A 19,435-nucleotide genomic window follows, 5' to 3' on the forward strand; every position below is an offset into this window, starting at 1 on the left:
CTTTAATGCATTTTCTTAAGTTTACTTGCGATTTTGCATGCTTTTTGTGAATAGAGAGTGCTTTGCTTTGAAAGAGAGGTTTTATCTAGGTTACAATAATTAAGTTCTCTTGCCAAGCAAAATAGTGACCTTTCTTTGATTTTTGCTATGTTCACATTCATTCTCAGTCTGCTTTTCACCTTTTGTCCATTTACTCTGCGTTTGTCTCAAATTTGTGTTGATCACATCCACTCTTCCAACAGCACCCCACATTTGAAAACTACCCCTGGGGAACATCATGCGAGATACATTCACGCAAGCACAGTATTGGAAACTACACACGCTACTCATTCTGTGGAAAAAATGGCTTTTCCTTTACCTCAATGTTATGCCTAAGTAATTGAGAAAACTATAATTTAATGACTGTATTCCTGATCTACTCTAGCTTAAGTTTTCAAGGCATCAACCCGCCATTTAAATTGTTTGATTTAATCTCTCTTTCTATTTGATCTAAACTAAAATTTGGTTAGGCGAAAGTACGCCATTTTGGATTAAATGAGTTCTTCCATGACGGTGTGAATATTTAAATGCATTGCATTGACTCCTCATTGACAGAGTTTATCGCGCACTTCTCGTGCCTTGCAGAATTGTAAATTTATCGAATATATTTCTGTTTCCATGTTTGCTTATCCACAAAAAGGACTAACTAATTTAGTTATCGTTTCATAACAAATGGTTGATTTTTGCATTACAGCTGATGTATGTTTAAAGTTCGTATGATTATTATTATTGTAACTAAAGTTTGCAGTTTGAAAGATATTGTGTAGGGATTTCTTATGGCCTATATTTGGACATTTGCCATTTCAAATTTTCATTTGAATCGTGCGTATAGAGTAGCTTTCCTCTAGGCCTTAAGCACCATGATCAGTAATGATCTTCGTGTGCTTGTATTTACTCTTTGTTTCCTTCAAGGACCTTCCTTAAAAGTGTAAGGGGCTGCTTCTACCATTGTTCACTTTTCCAGAAACATGCTCTCAAGGATATTTCACTTCATGTATTAACCAAAACTTTATTGTATTGCCAATGTTTAACTTTAAGTTGCTCATTTTTTGTATTCTTTTAACACATAGACACTAAAGGTAGTGTTATAGTGATGGCACCTGACTGCTGCAAGCCACTAACCTGCAATTTTTCTAGATTATTTTTAAAACATGATTTTCTCGATCTCAAAGAGTATTGGTACTTCTTCAGTTACAGATTCCCAAAAAGTAGGTTAGGCGTATAAATTACAGTTTGGGGTGTGATGTGGTGGAACAGTTCCATTATAACATCGACTAAAACCCAAGTGCAATTTTTCTTTTAATAAAGATTTATTTGCATTTGAAAATGATATAATACATCGAAAGTAGTTGGACTTGAAAGTAATGTAGTACACCGAAACTGGTCGAAAAAAAATTTTATTCAAGTGGAAAACTGAAAGAGTTTTCATCTCTGTTATCATCTTAGGGATGTCTGTTTGTGTCATATCTTCTAAAATTAAACATTTTTCTGATGATGATATCAATGAAAGGTTTAGGCATGTGTGTAAGAAGTTCCCCAACAACTTGCAGCTTTAATGCATCTCATAAAATGTATCAGTATTGGTGAAAACATTGCACAGCGATATTTTTATGGTCTCACATTTCCTTGGAGGTTATACATGTTAAAAAAATGTACTGACTTTAATTAAAACATTAAACCCATCACCAGTGTATGGATGAGTTATTAGCGATGGAATAATACAATTGGTAGAGATATTATCATCACTTACAAATAACATGTAAATCTTCTTTAAACCTTAATGTTACATAAAATATGATGTATTGTTAAAAAATGATTCAAATGAAGCCGAGTGAAAAAGTTTGATAAAAAGCAATTATTACATTTCCATGTACAATCCAGATTTCCTTAATACGATACAATATGAGTACAATCTAGGATTTTTGTTGTTTCCAGCGTAACTTTATGGATTCCAAAAAAACTGCAGGAGATGCCACAACAGTAACTTTAAACGGAGTCATCCACTAATGGTCATTTCAATGCAACAATTTCAGAGTGTAAAAATCATTCACCTTGACTGGGATTCGAACCCAGGTCCCTCAAAGTACTCGACCCAACATGAGGGATCCGGGTTCGAATCCTGGTCAAGGCGAATGATTTTTACACTCTGAAATTCTTGCATTAACTTTATGGAATTTACACTACATGTTGAAATGAGGCAACTTAGTAAATCCATGCACACTTTATTTGGAACATGACCTAGGTTTCAATGTTGGATGTCATCATCAGGTGATGTTGTACACTATTGTCACCCGATGGACGTCCAGCATCAAAGTCTAGGAAGTGTTCTGAATAAAGTGTGTGTGAAATTACATAGTTACTTATTTCATTTTAATCAACGATCCAGGATATTTTGTAACTCAGGATATGTAACAAAAATAAAAGCAGAATAAATCAGGGGAAAACCTATTAGCAGATCAAAGGTCAAATTCCTTAAACTCTTCAAAATTCCACCCTAGTGCATTAACTCTCCGATGCCAGTGCCTCCGCCATGCTTCTGGTTTGCTTCTCGGAAGGTATCGATGGGAATCTCATTTAGGCACCGCATCACTGCCCCTTTGACAAAATGCAGTGGTCCACAATGATACTCAAAAGGGTTATACTTGGATCATACTCAGAGACCTATGTCTCATCACCAGTGACCTCCTATTCTGAAAAATTCAGGTCACTTTCCCCGTGGTCCAAGAGGTCCTAGGCAAGATTGTCACTCAAGCAGTCTTCCGACAGCACCTCGGGGACCATCTTGGCACACCCTTCTCATGGCTAAATCTTCTTTAAGAATGCAATGCTCTGTGGTTTTCTGAATATTTCACTCTTCTGCTATCACATCCTGACACTTGGGGATCAATTGTAATTGAGCCCCGAGTGTCTCACACTTTGCACATTTTCATTACACTGTGCTGTTGGTGGGCATTCCTCATTGTCAACCTCCTCCTCTCTACCCTCCCAGAATATTCTGTTCAAGCCGAAAACCATCACTTGGGACATTTCTCCATCTCCAGAAGCATCCTTACCGTAACAGTTTCAGGATTAATTTGTGGAATTCTTTCTTGATGAGGGTAAAAAAGAAACTTTGCACTTCCACATAAAGATTCAATACCGCCCATCTTCGAGCCAAGCTGTAGAAGTTGAAAAATGTTTTATGTACGTCACCTGATGATGATGCTTAGCGTCGAAATCATGGTCGTGGAGTATTAAATCTTTCTTTTTCTACCCTCGTCCTTAACCATGGTCATGGCCTCCAAACCCAATTACCCAAGCCAAATGCACAATTGAATCGCATATCATTGCTCCACGGAAAGTGGCATTCGTGACGTGACCATCGAGCAAAGGTCCAGTCCAGCAGCAATCCACACTCTGTGAATGCCCACAGCTAACTGACGTGGGTCGCTTTGCTTTCCCAAAACCTCTAACCATTTTTCCTGCCAAAAATTGTCCCACTCCAGTTGTTCACTTTGCCAGGAAATATCATTTCACCTACTTTTTGGGACAGACCATAATCTGATAAGTAGAGCATTTTGTTTATATGAAGGGGTTTAAATTATCAGCAAATTTAAAATGTCAGCTAATACCAAATTATTATAAAAGACAAAAGGACACCAAGTAAACTTATGTGAGCAACATAGCCTGAACATTCTTCAAAAGAATGTAATAATAATAGTAATAAATGAATTGAAAAATTCGTGGCCATACAGGACACGGTGACATCCCCACATGAACTTTTTAAATTTAATTCTTAAATATTCAGGAAGAATAAGCAAATTTGATTTCATAAGGCTGATCATAATGTGTTTCTATAGCCCAGTACCAATTGGACTACATGATACTTCTTGGTGAGAGTACGGAGTCGGAAGTATTTCTGTAGGCTTAGTCTGTGAACACTCATGATTACAATTTTTAATATGCAAAGACTTAATTAGCCAAAAGAAGCATTGTGCATAATAAGGTAAGCAATTAATATCAGTGCATTATTCATGCAAAACACAATCATTTATGAGCAATTGAAATGATTATGTCACAAGCATTTTTAATTTCAATTACGTGGGTATTGGGGATCAAGATGGTGCAGTGGCTAACGTACTGGCTTCCCATTGAAAGGGCCTGGGTTCGAGTGCTGGAGATAATATATTTTTCAGAGGTATCCCGATCCCTACTTGAGGTGCTCTGTGGAGAGCACTTTGATTGAGTACGACCTCCATCAGATGGGACGCTAAACTGCAGACTCCGTGGCACCTTTCGACTAGAGTAGGCTAATGCCGACGCCGGGCTTCTCTCCACCCTTCTTCCATCCATCCCTAATGGCATGCCAATGACCTCAGCTGTTGTCGGTCGCCTCCCCAGACAAACTTAAACTAACGTGGATATTTGAAACTAAACTTCAAAGTAGTAAAGAGGGTTCGTAAAAATTGACTCTCAGCTTTGAGAAACTGTCGCAATGTATTTAAAGATGCCATTTTGGATGCTAAAAACCATTTTGGAGGAGAGCTAAAGAGGATATTTAGTAAAACTGTTTATTATTATGAAACTCTAATTGAAATTTGAGGTGCTGCATTTCATATCCCACATTGAGGTGTTTTAGTGATGTAGGAACCTAGTAGAACATGAAGGGATCAAATATCAACTAGCTAAATGAAAGGGACATGTTCCTTGCATGCCATCCTTTCATACAAGGTCCGTCCCTTAAGTAGTACAAGTGAGTTGATCAAAAAAATGTATTGCCAGAACTGATACATTCACTCAAAATTGTTCGAATTAGCACCCTTTTGCATCCATATGCTGCTGTTAGTGGGTTTTCCACGCCTCGTATGCCTTCTGGAAGGCATTGGTGCCTGGAATGCTGCTAACTTCCCTTGTCACGACCTGTTGTAATGCTTCCACCGAGCTGTGGTGACATCCTGTCAGCATGGATTTGAAGTGGGCGAAGAGGAAGGAGTCTGGTGGGGCATTGTCTACAATATTTGGATCCTCTCTCAAATGGTCAGGAAGCTATTGGCAGATCCACATGGAAGTCTCCTTCTGCTTGCCCGAGAGCACTCGCGCCACCAACTTCGCACACACCTTTCTCATGCCCATGTTTTTAGTCAAAAGTTGATATACATCGCCCATAGGGATGCCAAGTTCATCAGAAACCATGCGGACACCTATTCTGGGATCCCTGGCCAACAGAACCAACACTCTTGCGAGATTTCCGTCAAATTTTAAAGTTGAAGGGCGTCCTGAACATTCAAGCATCTTCTACAACTTCTCTACCCACCCAAAACAACTTACTGCCTCTCAAAAACACCTGAGCTTGTTCCCCAATTTTGCCCAGTTTCACGCAACATTTGAGTGTGTAGAGCTGTTCCAATAACCGGTTCATGACGGAGTGTGACAAGGTCACATTGTAGAGGTTTCGCAAATGAAAGATCTGCACTCTGCGAAGGTTATGAGCCGACTGCCACAAGCCTCCAGCTTTTCCAGAGACTCCCACCCCGCAAACCCAGGCAGAGAAACCGCCATGCGTCCGTCTATCTGGGAAAAAAATAACTTTTGGGACAGAACTTGTGCATCTCAGAAACCTTTGCGCAGCATTGATATTGGCAAGAATATTGGGGAATCAGGCTTTATATCAGCAGTTAATCAAGGGAGGTAAATTCATGAATATCATCACTTCTCTTAAGGATTCCATTGGTGTGCTTGTCTCTGTATTTTCGGGTTCTTCATCCGCTTATTTTTGTCTTTTGGCGACGAAAGTTTTGCCAGCCATTCTGCCTGCTTCTTCTGGTCGAAGCTTTTTTGTCCGTCTTATATAGGGCTGGTATTCAAGTGCTGTGCTCTGATTGGATATTCCTTTTTCACGCACTGTTCAATGGATATCAATCGTCCCTGTTGATATTTCGTGGTATTTTTAGGTTTTCAAGTGCCTTGTGGAGCGAAAGTAATAGTGAAAGACAAGTGCTATTTCCCGTGGCAAATTCCTGCCAAATTGGTCTCGGAAACATCCATAAAAATGTGGACACATTTGTTCTGGCTTGATACAAATCTGCAGGCAGATCTGCTCTTAAAACAATGCTCACTCACCATTTTGCTATACCCAATTATGTTGTTGATAAATGTAACCCTCCATATTAAGGAGGCAAAACTAGCTTGATTTTGCCAAAGTTCAGTTTTGAGATAATATAACTTGAGACTGCTTTCTTTGCATGTTTGCATCTATCTCTGAATTTCAAAGCTAAACCCAACACCTTGTTTATGCTTTGTTGGTGGTTTGAAGATCTTGTTGCGTTGATTCTCCTTCAATAGGAAAACACCATGCCTTTCCCAAAAACTTAGGACATAAAGTGTACTTACTGCTCATAAATGACATTATTTCTAGTTGAACCTTGCATTAAATGCGACATAACTCAGCAAATACTGTAAGGCTAAATGAAATACTTTCAGAAACAGTGAGTGGACCCAATTCAATAAATATAAAATGTAATGGTTGATTGACACTTAAAAATATTCCATTGAAAGGCCCCCTTAATTAGTTGCACCTGCACCTGCTTGCAAAGGTGTGTTGGCGATGGGAAAATTACGGGATTTGGTGTACTATTTGCTCGGCCGTCCCCGCCCTGTTCTCCTGATATAGCACTCTCAGACTTCCATCTGATCCCAAGCTATAATGAAATTTGTTTCTGGAAAGCACTTCGTGTTAAATGAAGAAGTTGACGGGGCCGTAGATGGATATTTTCACAGCCTTCCAGTCTCTCCCTTCTGGGAAGGAATACAAATGATAGAGAAACGCTGGACCAAGTGTGTTGAAGCCAAGGGATATTATGCAGAAAAATGAAATCATTTGTTAACGGAAAATCACTGTCTCAATTTCAGGCTGAGAACCTTTCATTTAACCCCCATACATGTGGAGAGGGAACAGTGGTTGACTCATGTTCCTGTTGAAAAATGTTTTAGTAATTCAGGTTTTAACAATGGGAACAGGAAATGGTGAGTTGGGAGTACTGAATATATTGAATAAATAAACTTTTGGTCATTTATTTTTTAAATCAGTCTCTTATTTTGATAATTCTGGTATTAATGTCATCACTTCAATGGTGTGAAGACATTGCAGTGGTGAGAACAGTAATAGAGAGGGACATGGAATACAGTTAGGACGTGTTTAACGATTTCAAAAAGGCATTTGATCGAGTGCATTGGGAAAAACTCTTGAGTATATTGCAGAAAATAGGAATAGATTGGAGGGAAAGGAGGCTAATCCGCAACCTGTACATGTCTCAGACTGCTCAGGTGCGGGTGGGAAACGGGGAGTCCGGATGGGCAGTGTTAGGAAGAGGTGTAAGGCATTGTTGTTAATGATTAGCATGGCAGTGGGACTGTGATAGTGGGGAGAATGTTAGGCAAACGAGGAAAGGGTAGGAATTAGATAGGGATGTTGGACAGGATGAAGGGGGGAAGGAAGTACACAGAGATGAAGAGGGGCCAAGTTGGATGTTTGTGTTGTATTAGGAGAGACAAGATATTTATTTGGTATTTGTGTCCATCCAAAACCTAACGTAACCAGTAGATTAACTGTAATAATAAGTAATAAATTGGTATTTAAGACTTATTAATAATTGTTATGGACAATGGATGGTAAGCTAGAATTAATAGGTGTTATGGACAATGGTTGGTAAACTGGATTGGGAAAATTTCTTTTCTTGATACTATTCTTGCTATATTGGTACAGAAGAGTCTTTCGCATCTTTTCCTTTGGAACCTGTTCAGTGAAATGAATCCCGAATAGAATATATAAAATAATTGAAGTTACTTATGGTCTTTGAAAAGGACCATATAACTTATATAGCCTTTTCTGAATGGGACCTCAGGAAGGAGAGGTCATTTCTATTATTTATTAATGCTTGCCAAGCAGTCAGCGCCCCAGCTTGTTGTGCTTGACACATGGCTTTCTTCTTCCCAACTAAAAAAGTCTTCAGTTGTTGATTGTGATGATTTTGTTGAGAATTAGAGGGGCTAGTCTGCGTGTTATAATGAGTACAATCAAGCTGCATTCTCACAGAAACAATTCACAATGAAAACACTTGACAGCAATTTCTACAGTAGAAAATGACTGACGGTGGTTTCATCTAATGCTTCATCTGAAGGCGAGAGGGAACAAGATTTGTTTTTTGCCACCCATGACATTTCAATGATCAAAGCACAGAATTTTTTTTTCTCCAATGAGCTGAGTCGTTTAAAGAAGAGTCTTCTTTGAACTGAGGAAGCAAGTCGTTTCATGGATCTGCCAGTGGTGGCTAAGGAAGCACTATACCAATCATTGCAAGGCCAATGCCGTGCTAGGGTCAGTTGGTTAATGGTAATAGTTTCTTGAAGCCAGGGTCAGTAAATAAATTTGAAAAAAAAACTTATGCTATTGAGTAAACATATTCCTGCATGAACAAAAAAGCTGAGACGGTAAACCTTTTAAATGCATTTATGGTCTCGGCTTTTCATTTTCCATTGTTTCATGACTATAGCTACGTTCATTTATGTATGGTAAAAATGTGAAATTTGATGAAATTGTCATATTAAAGTGAAGCGGCATGTTTTAATGCATATAATGACACTTGCATAGCTTCTACATTGCGACCAAGCTGAAGTAAAGCCAGTATTAGGTTCCTAAAGTTACATAATCTCACTTGATGGAATTTTCCCCTGGGAAAATTGAAATTTAGACATGAATAAGTGAGGAAAGTTCGGATAACTCATCAAGTGTAAAGCTGTATACAATGAGCAAACTTCCTATCCCAATGCCATGCTAACTTGCCCATGCGGTAGTTTTTTTAAGAGAAGGTTACTCTTCGAATGTTGACTTGAATATGCAGGAAGATGTGCTGGTAGGCCCCCCGCTGACCCCTGCGTCCCCCCCCCCTCTTGTGCCCATTTATGATTGAAGGTAGATACTTGTTTTAATGTTGAGTGTCGAAGAGGAAGAAAGATGGATCTTTTAGTTCTCTCCTCTCTTCTTCCACTCCTCTCCCTCCCTCCCTCCCTCCCACCCACTCCGCCCAAAACGCTGCCCACTCATCGTCTCTTTGTCTCGCCACCCTTCTTCCCTCCTCTCTACCTCCCCTCCCCTCCTCCCCCATGGTGAACGCTCTCTTCAGTCCCCGCCCCAGCAGGGAAAGGAGGAGTCGAGGGGAATGTTGGACGAAGAAGAAGAGGTAAATGAGCGCATGGAGCAAGAGCACGGAGGTATGGAGAGGGGAGTGTGTGGAGGAGGAGGGGTCGCAGTGGGATGCACCCCCATTAACATTCCCCCGCCCCCTGTGACGACGGTCCCCCCCCCCTTGGGAGCCGTTGTTGGTGGGGTGCCCCCAATGGGTGCCGGCTGTGGGGGTGTGATGGTGGGTGGCACACCCATCTACTCTGCCGAGACCGTCATGATGATGGTGATGATGCGGCTGCTGCCGCAGTCGGCCCTGGCGGCCGTGGCCATGGCGACAGCCGCCCCAGCCCGCGCCGCCATGGCCGCTGCTGCTGCAGTTGAGGAGGAGCGCCGCCGGAGGAGGATTGCGGCTGCCACCGGCGGTGCCGAAGGAGTTGTAAGGGGGGAGAAGCTGAGGGTGCATGGCTTCTTTCTACATTGTTTGTCCCTTGAACCCTTTTTTCAATCCCTCAACCTGAACGTTCAGGGTTACTCGACCCTGCTGTTTCTTTTCATCCCCATGTGCAGACCACCCTGATTATTTGCCACATGAAACCAAGGAACTTAGCTGTAACTGTGTACATACGCCACGGGTAGAAATAACTATGTGCTCTATGTTTCCACTAGCATGTACTATTTTTAAAATGTGATTTCCGTAGTGCCATTGTCGAGAGTACCACGAAAGTCCGTTTTCCCTTCTGCGGGTGAAAGAGATTTTATGGTACTCCTGATGGTGACATTGAACACAGGCTAGGAACATTAAGGTCACTTTTGGAAATGAGGAGCCACTGAGTTATTTCTACCAATGGTGAATGTTTTCTACTCTCCTCTGGGAATTTAGGTTGATTTGTGACTGGTTTCAATCCCAGAACGCCAGTATTAGTGAGTGCTGTTGATTTTACTGGCATGTAATGAACCAGAGTGAAAAATTGTGGCTTTGCTCGTTCTCTGTTGTTTAATCCCTTCTCCATATCTCTAATTAATCGTGCATTAGTTAAAAGGATTCCACTCTAAGTGACCGTGGGAAATGTAACATTACATGTTGTTTAGTTGTTTGCCCTCTCGCCATATTTCTTCCATTTGGGCAGTCAGATAAAGTTGCTCTGCCTTCCCATTTCCGTCGGATCAATTCTGCTGTCAGGGAATTGATGTCTCGCCCACTTCAAATTCTGTATGATAATTAATCATGCATTCTTTTGCCCATTCCCTCCAATACCAGTTACACTATACTGTTACATGAAAGCTATGAAAAGAAAATGATAAAAATAGTATAAAATTACAATTTACCCTCAATCTTAACTATGAAAATATAGTTGACATGCCCGAGTATTGCAATTAGGAATGCTTCTTATTATCTGTCGGACAACACCATAAAATGCTCTTCTGAAAATGTGTGCTGTTGCAAGAAAAGAGTAAAACAATTAGGGTTGCATTTTACCTGTATAAAAAATTTTATTCCATGCAATGTCATGCAGGGACTCATGTAGAAAAATATGCCACCCTTGTTTTCAACTGCTTAACTGGTCTCATTCACTGCTGAAACTCATCTGTCATACTGTCTCATTGCTTCATGAAACTTAGTGTTAATTGCAAGGTGATTGTTAAGGTCTTCTTTTAATATTCCAGGGTACGCATATATTATAGGAGACATAAATGGGCTTTTCAATAACATAGTTAAACCTAAGCCTGTAATGTAAACTACAGCCTTCTAGCAAACAGGTTTGCGCTTAGTTCTATTAATATTGGTATTCTTCCGTTTAGGGTAGGTTTTAGATGGACTTGGCTTGAATGATTATACGTTTTTTGCCTATCCTAACCCAGCACAGCCTGACATTTGACACCACAATAAACCCTTCTTCAAATCAGGGTTTTCCCTTCATCCTTTCATTTCTTCCAACATGCCTATCCTATTCCTGCCCTTTCTTTGCCCGCCTAATGTTCTCCTCCCTATCAGAGTCTTCAGCATCTCACTGCCAATCAATATACTTTTCATCCATTTGTCTTGTCACCAAGTATGTTTGGACCTTAATTCTCCCCATCTACATCACATACTCTTTAATATCTAAGCTTGCAGGCCTTGTGTCTTTTCCATATAATTCCTCAATATCTTCCTTCCATCTCTTTGGATATTTGCTAGTTAAGATCAAAATTTGCTTGACTGAACTTTGATTACTTGTATGGATTTTCCTTTCTTAAGCCCTGAGAGTGCCTCTACCTTTCTGTACAGTGCCCCAATTTCACCCTTCCTTTGCAAACATTTCATATCCTCTCCCTGTTTTTCACTTTTCTTATCCCACTCTTTATTTGTTGCCTGCCTCAGTTTATTGTTCAACTCTTTGCACTTGATTCTCCTTTCTCTTGTGTCTTTTATTATCATCTCTCTTTTGAACCATTGTGTCTCTAGTCCATTGTTCCCAGGCCCTTTTCATATCTACTGTTCGTATTGTGTCATTTGCAGCTTTTTGCAGATATCCCTTTTTTTATATAATCCCATTTTTCCTCTATAGCACAATGCTCCCTGTCCTCACTCACAACTTACTCTACAGTGTGCTGATACTCCTTTCTTTTTGTTACTCCTACTACTTCCAAATTCCTATTCCTAAACTCTCTTCTCTGTTTTATTTTTTGACTCGGATGCTACACTTCATCATCACTAAATTGTGATATGAAATCGCATCTGCTGCTGTGAGACTTCATTAATTACGTTGCTCCTAAATCTCTGCCAAATCATGAAATTGTCTGATATATTTTAGAATCCTCCGGCATTTCCTTGTATGCCTATTGTGGTGTCTAAACCAAGTGTTTCCAATGATGCAAGAACTCTTATTTCTTTCACCCTGCCGTTTTCCTAAACATTAGTCCCCTAACTCACTACTATCTCATCTTTTGTCTACCGTTGCATAGCAATTGCATATCACTATTGAATTCTTCCTCCCAGGAAACCCACGAGTATTTCCACATCATGGATTGTATACCGTATACCATTATCTTCCTTCTTGCGCTTGCTTGGTGGCATGTAGGTAGACCTGTGCAATGTTTCAAGTTCTCTAGTTCTGCCTTTCCATCCACTTGTATGAATTTAACACTCGCCTGGTCTCCATGTTGACTACGCTTCTTTCTACCTTTTTATCACTGTTATTGCCACCCCTCCGTGGCTGTTGTCCTCTCATTGATATTCTTCAACTATCGCTCCAGTAATCCTTGCTGTCCTTCAATCTCACTTCGCACAGCCCTGAAACATCTACATATTTCCTCCCTGCATCCCTTGCTTTATATTCTCTAATTTTCCTGCCCTCAACAATGTCCTTCATTTCAAGTGTCAACTAGTTCAGTCTTCTTCTTTTGCATATTCTGTTCTGCTGCTGTTGGTTTTGCTTTGCAAGGGTTTTGTGAGATGATGACTCCGGAAGTCTTAACTCTCCCGCTGACAGGTAGGACGCATGGCTGATGGGGCGGATTCCCATAGTTGCCGGGACTCATATTCTCTGTACTGCCCATCATTTAAATCTTGGGATTATTGATTGAGTTGGTTTCCCATTGCCTTACTCAATAGTATTTTTAACGTGACGTGATCACTCTAAATGGCCGCCCCACTGGGTTCGGACACCTTTGCAACCACCTCACTAAGGAACAGATACTGCACTCTGACTGCCTTTCTTGTGGTTCCTAACCTTCGACCCATCTGGCATGGGTGACTCTACCAGGACTCTAATTATCATTGCTCTTGCCATCCCAGCTCTGGGGGTCATCAGAACACACAAGCCCTTCGCCCACATCACAGTTGTAGTCATGGCGTAGGTTTCTAATTAGTGTCTACAGGAATTTAATCATTGAGAAATTTAAGAAAAGTTCAACATTCAAAAGAATTTCTTTGTGTGGACATTGTATTGAGTTGGGAATCATTCAGGTGATTGCTATATATAATATATTTTTACATATTGTTTACATCTATGGTTGATGCCCTGCATAATTTTGTCAATATTTACGTAGTGATTTGTAGTTTTTGTTTGTTTGTTGTTAGTAAAAAAGTTGCACACCCTATGTCTATGTTTGTAAAAATTTTGCACAATGGTTGTGATGTAGATTTGTTGGTAGCATAATGCAAAATTTTGAAGTGGATAATGGTTGCATAATTATCGAGTTTTATACTATTTAATGATCTTACACCATTGTAAAACTCTGGAATATTTACATAAATGGGTAATTTGAATCAATTTCCGCCAAGAGTAATCATTATATTACATTGATTAAATTTTACGCATTGATGATAATGTGATTTTTTATTTACTTGAAATTGTTGTGTCTGAAGTTTTAGTGTGTTTAATGTTATTTCATGATTTTTAATTGCTGAGTTAATCATCTCTGCATGCCTCTGCCCATTGTCCTTGAATGCATTGGTGTTAGAAACATTTGTTGAATTATTATTTGTAACTGAAGTCTGTACAGGATCCTCTGCTGTATACTCTGTATTTGTTGCTTTATGCTAATCCTTTTTAATACTTTATATATATATATTAACTGACTAAATATACATTGACTGTTATGATCATTCTTCTTCATACTCCCGCTTGTCTGAATCTTTGTTCATTTTTAATATTATAATGTGCTCTCTTGTTGTCAGCCAATCTGCAGTTGCATGCATTAAAAAACTTGCATTTGAAATTCTTTTGCGTGTGCATAATTCTAAAGCATGTCAATAGTATCACTCACTCGGAGGCCAAGTGGTACGCAATTTATAATCTTCACTTCTGTCATGATATAATAATAGTCATTTTGAATTCTGTCGCGTGTGACATTTATAACTACGTCCACATAAATGTAATATCAGTAAAGTGTTTCTGTTTTCAATAATATGGAATGAAATTTTTCTTGTCCAGTTTATAGAATATTTGGTGTTTATGTAATATGACCTGACAAAATAATGTGTGGGTCAATTTTTAATAGTCTGGGAAACTCATTTATTTGATGGATCATGTATTTTAAATTAATTTTGGGAAAAATAAAGATAGTATTTATTTTTTTTAGTTCATGCTACTCACGGGAGTTTTGAAACATTATTATGCTTGTCATTAAGTGTGGAAATAATTTCTGCGAGTTAAAATAGCATGGATGGGCAAATTTGAAGCATTTCATTAGTGCTAATGCCGTAGCCAACGCATAATTTGTTCCCTTTAGCTACAAAATAATGCCGTAGCCTTTTGCTACAAAATAATGTTGAAAGTTTGGGATTCATTGTAATTAGTTAAATTTTAGGGGATAAAATAGTTGTTTTGTTGGCATTTTGTGTTTAGCAAGTCTCGATTGAGCCATTGCAGAATTTGATGCTAGTGATTTCCTCGTGGTATTTATTTTCTTCACATTGCATGACAATAGAAATTGTATGTGTGCGTGTGTGTGTGTGAGGCTGTCAGCTGAATCACTTTTTAACAGCTCTAAGGAACTCAATTAATCAAAAGTAATGATAGTAGTTGGTGAGGGGGGAGTGTATGATTGCAATAGAATATGGCTCCTTTGTGACCTTCATTGAAAATTTGAGGTGACATTGTTTGGGATTAAATGCATGACTTGTAGTTTCACATAAGGGAAACTGATGGACCATTTCACCCCCCCTCCCCCTTGTTCATTTGCCAGAATACAAGGTCTGTCCCACAGTAAATAGAATAAATCTGGGGAAAAAATTTACTGTAGATCAAAGTACAAATTGCTAACATTCTTTACAAGAACACCCTTACGTATCGACGGCAGTGCCTTGGCCAGTTGTGGCATGCTTCCTGCAAGGCATCAACAGGGCCCTCGTTCAGGCACCTCGTCACGGCCTCTTTGACTTGATCCAGTGGTCCAAACTGGTTATACTTGGGCTGCATTCAAAACCCATGCCTCGTGCCAGTAAGCACCTCTTCCAAAATATTGGGGTCACTTTCACCGTGGTCCAAGAGGTCCAAGGCAAGATTGTCACACACAAGCAGTCTTCCCACAGCGCCTTGGGGACCATCTTGGCACACCTTTCTCATGGCTAAATCTTCTTTAAGAATGTAATGCACTGCCATTATCTGAATACTGCACTCTTCTGCTATCACATCCTGACACTTGGGGCTCAATTAGAATTGAGCCCCGAGTGTCTCACACTTTGCACATTTTCATCACACACTGCGTTGTTGGTGGGCATTCCTCATCGCCAACCTCCTCCTCTCTGCCCTCCCAGAACATCCTGTGCGCAAGCAGAAAACCATCACTTGGGACATTTCTCCATCTCCATAAGCATCCTCAACCATGGTCATGGCCTCCGAACCCAATTTTCCAAGCATAATGCTCAATTTTATTGCATATCATTGCTCCATGGAAAGTGGCATCATGAATTGGTGACATGACTGTTTAACAGGGCTCCAGTCTAGCAGCAACCCACGCACTGTGAATGCCCACAGCTAACTGACGTGGGTAGCATTGATTTTCCGGAATCTCCCATTACCTTTTCCACCACAAATCACCCCACTCCAGCCATCTGCATTGGTGGTAAACAATCATTCACCTGGGACCTTTATATTACAGTTCCCTAAGGAGTGAGGATGACTTTTTGGAGCAAGAGTAATTGGTTAGGTGGGGGTGGGGTTTCTCGAGAGATCGTGAGATCTGAAACTCAACCCCACCTCTCATGTCCCTGTAGATGATAGATCTGGTGCCCACCACTGTTTCAATCTTTGATTGGCTCTACAAATATCACTCATGCTGCCCTCTTCAAGGCCATATAGTGTGTGTGTGTGAACCATTTGTTCAATTTAAAAATATTATGATTGACTCTTCTTTCTTGGACGTTGTTGCGTGTATTAGGCAAATACTTCATGGCCACAGGTGTAGAGGAAAATTATTGTTTTTGGTTGTATATATTTTTTAAACTGGTGAGCACATCTTAATCATTTATTTGCTTGATTTCATCGCTGAAGTGAAGTGAGGTTTGTATCTAATTGTTTAAACATGCAACTGCATATCTAATTAAGAATATAATTTAGCAAGTTTGTAAGTGTTAGGTGATATTATTTGTATTAATTAATAGTTAGTGATGCATTTGTGAAAAACTTTATTTTCAAAGGGAACAACATTTGTGCATTAATCTCAAGCAATTTTATTGGTATTTTGTTGTATTTGTAATGCCCCAATTTGTACGAGTAGTGTGGTTAAAAATTTGTTTGTGTAAATGGCAATGATTAAACTCAAAGTAATCGGCCATGCGGTCTTGTAGTTGCCAGATTTCCCAAATTTTTTTCTCATTCTCAGATTGTGATTAATTTGTTTTCCAATAATGCATTGTTTCATTGGTGTATTAATTATTAATGACAGTAATTTCTATTCCCTTTGGCATGTTTTTAAAATTATGCATTTTTATCCATAGCGCATAATATCTCTTTCAGGTATCACTTAACAAATGTAACCAAGTTTTCTCTTTTAGTTTGTGTGCAATATTAATTGTGTGTGTCCTCCAATCACTATTTTGTTGTTTTATTTTTATTTTGCCTGGTTTTTAACTGGTAGTGGATGCGGTCAGAGCAGCTTCTTTATTTGATAATCCCATGTATTTTAGGAAAGCTCTATCTGTTGCATAAGCCTCTCAATTTTATGCCATTTGTATGTTCAATTTATTTGCTTATATGTATGTCTTTTCATTGGTGCTTAGCAAACTGTCTTTTTTAATTTTTGATTTTTTTTCTCTGTGAAATCTTGTGCGTTCTGTGTGAATAATGCATAAGATGCCCCCCTGAATGCTTTCAAGAAATATTCATTCATGTGTAATATCTGATGTGATAATAGAAACTGCTTTAATTTTCAATCATGTAAAAGCGGTAAGGCAACAAACAGTCTTTGCTGACAATGCGAGTAATAATTAGTGATGACTTGCCGCTAGTATTTGTAAATATTCCTTGCTAAATTGGTGTGAAATTTATCATTGAAATGATTGCCCTTGACAAAATTCTCCAGAACTCAATGCTCCTTCGTGAGTGCCAGGTGTCACATGTTGTGGGGTTTGCACAGCGCAACATCTGAAGCATGGCTTTTGTGCTATTTGTTGTGGCTTTTGTGAATTGAGGATTGCCTCACTGTATCTGCCTAATCACAAGCCAATGGTTTTCATTGCAACATGTGTGTAGCTTACATTTAATCATGATGTGAACGTTTGATGTTGAACTTAAGTAACTCCGATTAAAGACAGGTCATGCTAAATCAGTATTATAAATGCCATATTCATTCACTTGAGGATCTGTGTGCATTTCTTCCAATGTATGCAAACGATTTTAGTGGAGTGAACAATTAAGTAGATAATATGTTCACGCCTCTCAATGTTGTGAAGACATGTCATGGTCAATGCTCAGCACTCGCTTTGTGTGCTATGAAAATTTTTTGAGAGAAAAGAGTTTTCATGTCCTACATGGCCAATCATCAGTGAAACTCTGCTGAGAAAAGGCTTATTCCTGTGAGGGCGACCTAACGGTCATTCTTTGTCTTGTTGCTTAGCCAAAGAGGAGACCTTTTCTTGAGACCAAGCATGTATGTTTAAGGGAAAGTAATCAATCAGCCATGTTTCTGGTAAATGAACGTAAACATAATTGGTCGGAAAGAGATATGATTGAAAGAGATTGCTGGGGTAATTGAGTCTGATACAAATTTGCAATGAGATATGCACTCATGTTTGAAAATGTAGCATTTTTAAAGGTTGCAGGTTCATTTTTGTCATGCTATCGATTAATGACTGCAATTTAATGCCAAAATTAAGTGTATTGCATGAAGGTTAGCACATGCTATGACAATATGCGGGAGGAAATATTCTAGGGCTGGTTAAATGTGGGAGCCAAGGAGATATGAGGTCTGTAGCAGCTGTTTGGAGGGCTTTAGGCATTTTCTGGAATTGCAATCCATCCCGGGAGATATTGCAATATAAGTTTAGTGAAAACAAGTTTTTACTTGGGATGAACTTGATTAGCAAAACTTAATATCATTCGCAAGTTGTTCATGAGGCAGATTATGTGCTGGTGTTGAGAATAATGTTATATAATTGAAAAATCAAAGTAAATGACTTAATGAAACAATTGGATGAGCACTTTCATGAATATTTATTGCTATTCACAATTTCAAGAATAGTTAGGTTAATAATTAAAGAGTTTAGATGGGCAAGAATCATATCGATGATGGAAGTAACTTGGTTAATGTAAACATTGAGATTGGAGTGTTTGTGCAAGTCCTAATGCCATCACCTCCATTTGAGCTGCCCTGGGTCGGCGATCATCATTCTAACCAAAGTTCAGAGGAAGGCAGCAAAAATGGAAGTTCCCAGAACATATAGGAAGGCTTTTGAGTTCCCACAGGGATCCCTCCTTTTCAGTCCTATTAGGCTCACTCATCAAAGTCAATTAATTCAGCTGGAGCATTGGTCGTAATGGAGTGAATGTGGTGTAATCCATCATGCATTGCATGAATTGGCAATTCTCAAGCCACTTGAGCTGGGGTGGATCTCTCCAATTCATGAACTCGGCAACCATCCGGGGGAAGGTGTTTGACTCGGGTAACACTGAGCACGCTGAGCCAGTTCTGAAATGATCGTACAGGGTACAAGTACACATAGATTTGAGGCAGTGTTAATGAGAGACTCAATAATTATTTCAGTCGTAAAACCCCTCAAAAAGTTAACATTGATTGAGCTTGAATTTTGATGCGGAGTATATTTTCACCGTGGTGCAAATTGCTTTTCTTCCACAGGAAGCAGGATCCATAGGCACTGAATCCCCACCAGGGGCAGCACCGGTCCTCCTTCCATCTCCGGGGGCCACGGCACAAGGCATGCGAGTATTGGAGCACGAAGAAGCCAACGATGGCTCGGAGGCTGTGTGCATTTCATCGGGATTGGATGGCGAGGCTGGTGACGATGAGAGCGGCGAAATTGGAGAGGACAGCCAAAAGGGCAAACTCGCCAAAAGACCCATTTCCAGGGGAAGGTGAGTCACCTGACCTTAACTTACCTCGCAATACTTAGTGGTCTGGTGTTTGAGGGGAGGAGATCGGCGTAGACAAAAGGCTTTTGAAATGTGGGCATGGAGAAGGATGGAAAGGGAAACGGAAGTTGAAAGGTGGGTGGGAGAGAAGAGGGGAAGATGCCGTTGGTGGATTCCAAAGGAGGCAGAAGAGCTGGGTGAGGGAAAGAAGCAACGGGAGGTG

At 39.7% G+C, this 19,435-nt stretch overlaps 1 protein-coding gene across 1 annotated transcript in view; it reads left to right on the plus strand.

The window, feature by feature from the left end:
• The window catches only part of LOC139699001 (zinc finger CCCH domain-containing protein 13-like), a 74,395-nt gene that overhangs the window by 45,063 nt on the left and 9,897 nt on the right, over positions 1-19,435 (plus strand). The window contains exons 15-16 of the mRNA XM_071597995.1: positions 9,198-9,635; positions 18,980-19,215. Coding sequence (XP_071454096.1) covers positions 9,198-9,635; positions 18,980-19,215 — 674 coding nt within the window. The remainder of the gene's footprint in view (positions 1-9,197; positions 9,636-18,979; positions 19,216-19,435) is intronic.

This window comes from Hetaerina americana, unplaced genomic scaffold (genome assembly GCF_022747635.1).
Source record: "Hetaerina americana unplaced genomic scaffold, ioHetAmer1.1.p SCAF_9, whole genome shotgun sequence".
In the NCBI taxonomy this organism is placed as follows: Eukaryota; Metazoa; Arthropoda; class Insecta; order Odonata; family Calopterygidae; genus Hetaerina; species Hetaerina americana.